This window comes from Vicia villosa, unplaced genomic scaffold, assembly GCF_029867415.1.
Source record: "Vicia villosa cultivar HV-30 ecotype Madison, WI unplaced genomic scaffold, Vvil1.0 ctg.000009F_1_1_3, whole genome shotgun sequence".
Lineage (NCBI taxonomy): Eukaryota > Viridiplantae > Streptophyta > Magnoliopsida > Fabales > Fabaceae > Vicia > Vicia villosa.
The window spans coordinates 232,015-242,190 of NW_026704939.1; the positions used below are offsets into that span (position 1 = coordinate 232,015).

A 10,176-nucleotide genomic window follows, 5' to 3' on the forward strand; every position below is an offset into this window, starting at 1 on the left:
AACCATACTATATCATACGATGGGAGAGGATCCTCTCCATTTCTTAAAGAAATGACAAACACCATTACTAAAATTTTGAGATATAATACATTTATATTATTGAAAAGTGTGACATATATTTTATATATTTTGATTTTTATATATGATAAAATTATTAGTAATTGCACTCTCCATTTCTTTAAAGAAATTGAGAAGATCTCAACTCAAATCCCATACCTTAGATCCACTTGTTACCAACAAACAGGTCCGCGGCATATTTCTTTTGATGATGACGACTGACCGACATAAATCTTCACTTAAAGTGGTTGTTTGCCACGCGTCGTTAAATATAGGTTCTTAATCATTCATACTATGTCGGTACACTATGTCGGTACAAAACAGGTATAAAAAGATCTTCACCAACTGCCACGTGTCCAATAATCTAACAAGTGTACACAAAATATAGTGTATCTAAATCTATATAATGGATAGAATGGATCATGCTATTTAACAACAACAACATATCCAAAGAAAAAGAAAATCACAATATAAAAATCAGAGTTCATCATAGTTGAAAAAGGCAAAATTTTAAAAATGGAGAAGACCAAAGAAACAGCTGCTAACATCGGTGCTTCAGCCAAATCTGGTTTGGAGAAGACCAAAGCTAACGTCCAAGAGAAGACTGAGAAGTTGACGGCACATAATCCCATGGAAAAGAAGTTGGCAACACAGAAGAAAAATGAAAGGGTTGCCCAGGCTGAGCTAGATAAGCAGGCGGCGCGTAATCACAACGCTGCGGCAACGGCGGGGAACACCTTGGGGCAGGGTCGACACCACACCACTGGTACTGGCGGAAATCCAAATGCCACTGGGCATGGAACTGGCGCTACTCACCACCATTGAGTAATAATGTGTCATCGTGATAAATAAAAGAAGGTTGTTAAGTTGTATGTTTGTTTTCTTTGACTCATCGTTGATTCATTTCTTTTTCTTTTTTTTTTTCTTTCTAAATGATGTTATGAAAGGTCAATGAACTTTCTATCATTCAGTTGTATTTCACTTTGAATAAATAAATATAAAATTGGACAACAATTTTCTGTTAAATAATATTAAAATAATATAATTAAAACCCACACCAATATAATTTATTATATTGTCAGTTTTGTGATAAATATAATTAATATTTAATATGACTAAAGAACAGAAAAGGATTTAGGTTTTTCATTGCATTATTATATTTTTTTAGATAAATTTGAACTTAACATTAAAAATAATTTTAAATATTTGAATTTTAATAATACAAATGAAAATATAATATATTAAATTATAAATTTATTTGACTTTATTGTAATGTTGATATCATATTATGTAGGGGTGAAAATGTATTATAAATTCTCACGAAGTTCAGCTATACATTCACTAATAATTCGATTCACAAATAATTTGATTTAACTCGTTAAAGTTATCTCATTCAGAAATTCACAATAATTTGATTTAACTCGTTAAAGTTATCTCATTCAGAAATTCACGACTCGTTAAAGTTATTTAAATTTACAAATAATTTTAAATAACAAATAATTCGATTCAAAGTTAAGTTATCTCATTCATGCAGCTCATTTATTTTACAAGCTTAAAGTAATATATTTTTTTAGTAGATATTTAGAAGGTACTTTTTAAATAAAAAAAAATTAGAAGATATATTTGATTTTTTATTTAAAGGTATGTTGAAGATATTTTTTAAACAAGAAAATATATGATTTTTAAACTATTAATTTAGAAGGTACTTTTTAAATAAAAAAAATTAAAAGATATATTTGATTTTTTATTTAAAGATATTTTGGAGATATTTTTTAAACAAAAAAATATATAATTTTTAAACTATTAATTTAGAAGGTATATTTTAAATTAAAAAAATTAGAAGATATATTGATTTTTTATTTAAAGATATTTTAAAAATATATGATTTTTAAACTATTACCTTAAAAACATAATTGATATGATATTGTTTTTATTCATTAAGAAAATATATTGTTAAAATTTGGAGTAAATTTTTAAACTATAAGATAGTATAATTTATCTCATATTAGAGTTGAATTATTTATAATTTAAGTTTAGTTTATTTAATTAATGAATTTAGTTTTTCGTTCATATTTAGTTCATTTGGTTCATGAATCTAGTTTAACAACTTAATTTTCGAACCGAGTTAAAAATTATTTTTGAGTTGGTTCGATTTATTGACAGCTCTAATATTATGTCTTTTTACGATTTGAGATTTTAGTCCTCATTCATATCATTTTATCATCACATGGTCCACAATTCTAGCTAACAGATAAAATTCAGTCAATCAACTCGTCAATTATGAAGAGAGCTACTGGTCACCCTAAGAGGAACCGTACAATGCAAAAATGTTATAGTTTTGATCGAAAAAAATTTACAAATATAAGATTTGATGTTTGTGGATATCCATGGGGATGGGGATGGAGAAACATATTTTTCGGTGGCGGGGATTGGGGACGGGAAAAAATTGTGGGACGGGGCGGAGAACGGGGAAGCATCCTCCGCACATTCTCCGCCCCGTTGACATCCCTACAAATGATGAGTCTAAAAACACAAATATTTTGCCTAGATGCCTTCCAACAATGAAAATGCAAAAAATTTGGAGTGAAATATATTGGACATAACAAGCGAATATGTAATGATTATAAGACGACTAGAAGAGTAATATCTAAAGTACAATAGCTAAGACGTTATTACTACTGTTGTCATGTCAATAAAAATGCTTGCAGATATGAATGGAAACTAAAACTCTCACAAATACAAAATAAAGAGACTACAAAAATCAATTTTAAAATGGAAGACCAATTTATTTATTTGGGAGATATAACATTGCTATTGTTATGTGGTTTTATATTATGGAATAGATTTACTATTTCCGATGTTAAAAAATAAAAAATGTTAAATTCTGTAATATTCACTGTGTTTTTTATGTTAGAAAATTTAAAGTGTTAAAGAAAAAAAAATGCTTATGGTTAAGAAAACATAAAAACAAGAAAGACAATAATAAATCTTAACCATTAATTATCATTTATCACCACCCCCATGATTCCTATTAAAAAGGAAAATAAATTTTAAATTCTACTCTAAAATAAAGACATGTGCCTATTCATGCATTTCTTCTCCAATTTATTTCGTAACAAATAGAATTACTCTAAAGAAAAATATTATGAAAGTATGATGATTTTTAAGACACGTCTTTTTAATGTTTGACTATTTTACAAGAAACGTTTTGAGCGTTGTCTTTTTTACGGCAAAGTCTCTAGTTCTTAGTCTCAGTAGTGGAGAAATTTTAGTCAAGTCTACACACACACACACACACACACACACACACACACACACACACACACACACATATATATATATATATATATATATATATATATATATATATATATATATATATATATATATATATATATATATATATATATATATATAAGTTGGTTTAAATATCAATATCTTCTCACGTGGATTAGTCAAAATTCACATGCGTTTCTTTTTGTATAGATACTTCGGTTTATTAAAATATATAAAATAGGACTTCTGTAATAAGGTCATGTCAGTGTTTGGTGTTTGAAGCTTGGAATCTCCATACAATATATTGTGTGTTTTTCAAATGTATCCAAACATGCCTTGCGACAAATATCATCAATAAAAAAAATAAAGGAATCATAAGGTGGAATTTCATGATAATACGATATGCCAGTGGTGATATATGTGGGTGGAATCCATTAGTAGGAATAACAAGGAGAAAGTTTTGATCATGTACAACTTGCAAACAACTAAAAACTAATTTATGCCTTGTGGTCATGTCAAACTTTACACCCATGTTCTGAACATTTTTACTAAAGAGAGCACACACCAAAACATGTTGTGTTTCAGAAGGACGACGTCCTCTATAGTAAATTTGCTAAGGTCAAACACTACTACGGGTAAAATGTTTAACAACAGTTATGAAAGAGACTTAATCACGGTTGAGGGTCAGTAAGTAATGTGTGGTTTTAAGTAGGCTACTTACAATTATGGTATACTGGTCGTGGTAATAAGCTGGCAAGCACACTACATATAACCAATGTTGTAATAAATAATCGTATTGAAATGATTTAAGGCCTTGGGTTTGTTATCCAGCAACTTTATTTTGTGGGTTTTTTAATCTGGATAGTGCGCTTACATATAACACGGTTGAAAGACCGAACAAGGTGAATTGATTTGTTTTATTTAATATAATTTTTTGATTTTACAGAATTGCCAACCATAATTTGAATCATAATTTGTATCACTATGAGAAATGTGTTTTCCTTTGAGAAAAATCAACTATATTTTTCAGAAGAGCCTACCATAAAACACTTATTTTGTTTGGGTAACCATCATTGTAACACCTATAGATTTTATTTTTTTCAATACCTCAACAGTAGAACACTCATTTGTATGAGTTTTGTCGCTAAATAAATTTTTCATCTATGTTCAAAATGACAACAACAACAACAACAACATTAACATTTAATCAATCTTCACAACAACAACAACATAACTAAAAAACCTTCACATCTCAAGAACACAAAACCATCAATAACTCAATAACAACGACAACACTAAATTTAACCATTATTTTACTGAACAATAGAAACATCAACAATAAAGATATCATTAAACATCAACTACAACAATAACAACATAATTACAACATATCTCAAAAAATGAACCTTTTAAGGTTTTAGGCATTAAACATCATCAACAACAACAACAACATAGACATTAACATCCACCACCAACAACAAATAAATCTTTAGGTTTTAGGCACTAAACATCAACAAAAACAACAACATAGACACTAAACATTTATTAAAATTCTCACTAACAACAATAACACCAACAAAAACAAGTAAACCTTAGGCACTAAACACAACAACAACAACAACAACAACAACAGTAACAACAATAACAACAATAATAATAATAATAATAACAACAACAACAACAACAAAACAACAACAACAACAACAACAACAGCAGCATAAACAAATATATCTCAACAATAATGACAATAGATATCTCAATACCAAAACATACAATATCTCAATAACACAAAATAATCAATACCAAAATCTATAATATATCAATAACACAATAATAACAACATAAATAAACATATCTCAACAACATATCTCAACAACAACAACAACAACAATCCCTACAATATCTCAATAACATAAACCATCAATTTCAAAACCTACAATATCCTAATAACACAATAACAACAAAAACATACACAAACATATTTAACAACAACAACGATATATATCTCATTACCAAAACCTAGAATATCTCAATAACACAACAACAACAACAACAATATAAACAAATATTTCTTAACAATATTTTACTGTTACATGTATGGTAGAGATGTTTTACGTACCGGAAACGTGATGAAGAAGTCAAATAGCTCAATTGTGTGAGTTTTGTCTTTCCTTCTTCGTGTTCCTCCTTCATTTTTATTTCATTTTTTGTTGCTTTGTATGTTTAGTGAATAATGATAATGATGGAGGTTTTTCACATATTTACTGAAGAACAATATTGATGGTAAAGAAATAATGCTGAACTAGTTGGAGATGAAATAACTTGATGGTTCTTTTCATTAATGGAAATGAAAAAATTGTTAGGGTTCAAATGGTTTCTAACTCTAAGCATTGAATGTATGTTTCGTTTCATAAGGCAATGGAAACTCAATAGACATGATAAGTTAATATGTGTTTACTGAAAAAGAATAAAACATTTCACCATGGTTAGGTAAACCAACTGTGGTGATATCTCATTTATTTAATTTAATTTCATAAAAGCATTAGTTTTTAACCATTTAAAAGTTAAAAAATAGAAATCATATCACCACATGTGGTTTATTCAACCGTAGTGAAATCTGGATTATTTTTAGTTTAAAAATAAACCAAAGAGAAAAGAGTCACTATAAAAAAAGGTAAAAATATTACCACAGTTGGAATATTCAACTGTAGTGAAATCTGGCTTGTATTTAATTCAAAATAAATACAAAAGAAAGTCACCACCATAATATTGAAGAAATTACAAATCTGTTAGCGTTGAAATTCGATCCCAAGAACTTTACAAAATTTCATCACAATTGTTTTATCCTACCGTGGTAATATGTAAACTACTTTTGAAAAATAAATAAAAATGATAGCATCTGATTTTCAACATGTCACCACTGTCTTTCTACAAATCTAGTGAAATGGGCGTCGTAGTATGTATTTTTGTAGTAGGGAACATAACAAAATAGTGTTAAAAAGGGAATACTTGAATAACACTTTAAAGTTGTCCTAATGTTATATTAAATTATTAGTAATACTTCTAATTGTAATGAAAGAGAAACTATAGCATTCTTATGAAAAATATGAATTAATAACCAACGTAAGTTTATACTATTACTTAAAAGGTAAAAGAAGTCTACTTAGATCTTATAAGTTTTATGTATTACAAGAACCCTCATGTATGTTGTTAATGTATAGTTTACTTTAAAGTGTTTTGATAAATGTTAAATTAGTCTTTTATTTTAATTGAGTTCTCCTTTTTTTCCTTACTCTCTCTCTCTCTCTCTCTCTCTCTCTCTCTCTCTCTCTATCTCTCTTATTTTTTTGGGACTAAAATCAACATTATTGCTTCTGAAATACACTTTTGAATTTAGTAAGTATACTTACTTAGTATTCAGGTTGCGTAATTGTATAGAGCAAATTTTTTAAGGAGTACCTATCATGCTTTTAGTAAAATGTTCCAAATAACTTATCTCTTTTTAGTTGTTGAGTTGAGAATGTTTTTATTGAACAAAAATAGTCTTTAGGTTTTAACTCATTCACTTGATTTATCTTTTAAAATTGAAAACTTAGTGAGATTATGAGAAATTGAAACGACTTAATTGTTACTTATCAACAAATATTTTTGTGCTTAAATATCTCGAATCATTTAAGAGTTAGAAATAGTCCCTATCCAAGGACTAATACCTACACGTCCCTAAATTATTGCTTTCAGATATTGTCATACCCCAAAATTTTCCCATCACATTTATTCATATTTCAGTCCATCTGACTTTCAAATGCTCAAAGATACACAAGAAGGAAGCAGGCAGTCTCCCTCCTACACAATAAGGACCAAAACTAGGGTTTTGTTTCTTTCCAAGAAAAATCAAGTTCTAAGACCTCAAATGAATCCCATTGTCTCTCATGTGATTTAAAGAACCTCTATGCCAAGTTTCAAGTCCTGATTCAAAAGATTGCTCACTCAATGGCCCAAACGATCAATAACCGACTGGTTGACCTAAAAGTCAAACTATGGTCAAACCACGGTCAAAACTTCTGATTTTTGGTCAAAATCCTCATTATGAAATATCATTCATCATTTGATCGAACTTTGATCATGATTCAACAAGGAAAGCTCCAAAATCATCAAAAACCTAAGTTTCTAAATTAGGGTTTTTAAGGGAAAAGTCAACTGAACTTTGACCGGCAATAACTTCCACATGGAACATCATAAATTTTCCATCCAAAGCTCTTTTTAAAGGAAATTGAATTCTCTACAACTTTGTCTCTCACATGCCAGGTCCAAAAATGCTTCATTTGAGAGATATGACCCAAAACATTATAGGTCCTTTTGAAAGTCAACCAAAAGACATCTTTTTCAAAAGAGCATACAAGGAGCATGGAAAATTATTTTGACACGAGACCAAAGACATTGGTTAGAAGACTCTTCAAGGTTTCTAAAAAGTCCAAGATCTTGAAAAAATGTTGAAGTATAAGGAAATGTCAAGGTGCACAAGTTCACCTATTTTCAAGGGTATGCATGAAGAGAAAAGGTTCAAAATTCCAAATATTTCCAAATGGGCCTAAGATATGGATTTCAAACTTCACTATGGGCTTTATAATGACTCTTGGAATAATTTTTTTATTTTTATAATATTTATTTTTATTTATTTGAATTTTAATTCATTTAAATATTGATAAATCATATAAAATTAGAATAATTTATTTTAAATCCAAGATTTGATTTTTCAATCAATTCCAATTACGCAATACATCAAATATATGATCCAATTTCGTGAAAAGGGAGATTGGAGAGAAAGGAGCAAGATTGGAATAGAAAAATCAAGTTTTAATGCAAATTGAGAATCAAAGATTTTCTTCACCAAAACAAGATTTTTCTAAGTTTTATAACCCTAAAAGGCTCCTCTATATATTGATAACAAAACCTAATAAAGAGAGGATGAAAAAAAGAAGGTGAAGACTAGGGTTTCCAAGTACAAAAATATACTTGAAACTTGAAATTTCGAAACCTAATTGGCAGGCCGGTTCAGGGATTCTCAGTCATCCATTCTTGTTCTGAAGGTAAGGAAAGGTGAGAAGAATGTCTTATACAGTCCCCATGCTCATCATATAACCATATGCACATGCTTCGTGTTAATCATGTTCTTCATAACTTTTTTTTCGTTTTCTATTATTTGTTGTGTTTCGATGCAAACCAGTGCTACTAACATGTTTCTGGATCCATTTATAACAGATTTGACGCTTTACATGTGAGTTTTAGGACCGGATGACAAAATGCCATTACTAGGGCTTTAGAGCTGTGTCGTTCGTATCTCTCTAGGCAGGGGGTTTCAAGCCAAGACAATGGTGTCGTTGAACTCGCAAACCTCTAATTAGGTGGGTATGGTTCTTCTTTCTCGTTCATTCACGTTATTCTGCAGGTCCAGAAATTGCTATGAAAACGTTGGCTAAATCCGTAGCAAAGAGTGAAGCAAATTCATAACTAATTTTGTGAAAGAGATGATGAACAGTGCTATTGACTTGTTGACCATGCGTGGGACGTTTTGGTTGGTTGTTCAGAAATTCCAGAATCTCTATCCCAATATCATTGGGTCGTGCATACGTAAGTGGGGCCAGGTTAAGTTGCTCGTTTGGCTTTTCTCATTAAACCCTTATTTTTGTACTTCTTCTATTTAATTGGTATCAATAACGAATTACTAACGTGGTACACTTGGCAAGGACACAGTCTCAGTTATCTCACAGGCCTGGGTTTGAGCCAATCGTGAGACAATATTTTTTATCCAACAAGTTACGTGCAGATTCTGTACCACGCCTCCAGGCTTGATCATAATACACCCCTTCGCATCACCGTCAGATCCTGTCACGATGAAGATCCAATGCCCAGGATTGAAGGTGCATCTCAAAGACCTCCAGGCCAACCACACCTAATCCAGAGCTAAGTATTTTCTATTTTTATTTATTTTTAATTACACAATTCTTCATTTATTTATGTTCTTTATTCTTTTTATTTTATAGTTTATTGTTATTATTAATTTTAGATTATTCAAATAAAGTATTTTTGCTATATAATAATTTCATAATTATTTTATTTATCGAAAACTCGTTTTTTCCATAATTTTATCTATAATTGTTTTAAACGATAAAAATTATGTTGTTTGCCTTATACGGTCGACTGGCCTTTGTCTATTAATTTTGTTTTTTTTCTCCTTTCAGGGTTTGTTTTGCCTTACCCTTTTTTGTTTGCCACAATTATTACTGCTTTAATTTTTGATCTGCCACGTTATAATTGTTGAGAATTTTAATGCACTAACGCATTTTTCTTCTTTATGCCAATTTTCAGGGTTAATCAAAGATCTTTCAGTCACGCGCCTCACCCGACCAAAAGCTAAGTTTTCTTTGTCTAATAACGTTTTTATTTTTATTTTGCCTTATAAAAATTAGGGTTTATTTTCAATGCCAAGGAATTCATCCTACACCCACCTCTATTATTGTCCATTTAATTCTCAGATGATCAGAGTCAATTGAAGGTTCAAGGAAGATCAAGGCTGAAGATGTGTAAAATAATTTTCTGCCTTTATTTTTCTGCTACCCTATAAGGGTTTTATTGTAATAGGTTAGGGTTTATTTTTCGCCTTTTAATTTCCCCCATCCCCGCAAGTGTTTATTGTAATAGAGTAGGATTTTAACTGTTTTATTTTCTGCCATGGTTAGTAATCCTAGGGAGTGCAAGCCTGCTAAATAACTTAGATCACTAATTACAAGATAAATGACTGAATTGAACTCACGTGATTGTGACACACACACACACACACACACA

General features: G+C 29.9%; 1 protein-coding gene across 1 annotated transcript; it reads left to right on the forward strand.

Moving 5' to 3' along the window:
- The first annotated feature begins 481 nt into the window (after positions 1-481).
- On the forward strand, positions 482-1,071 carry LOC131621512 (18 kDa seed maturation protein-like). The gene has a single exon (XM_058892560.1). It carries the CDS (start codon positions 574-576, stop codon positions 880-882), a length of 309 nt encoding a protein of 102 aa, XP_058748543.1. The 5' UTR covers positions 482-573; the 3' UTR covers positions 883-1,071.
- Positions 1,072-10,176: the final 9,105 nt, after the last annotated feature.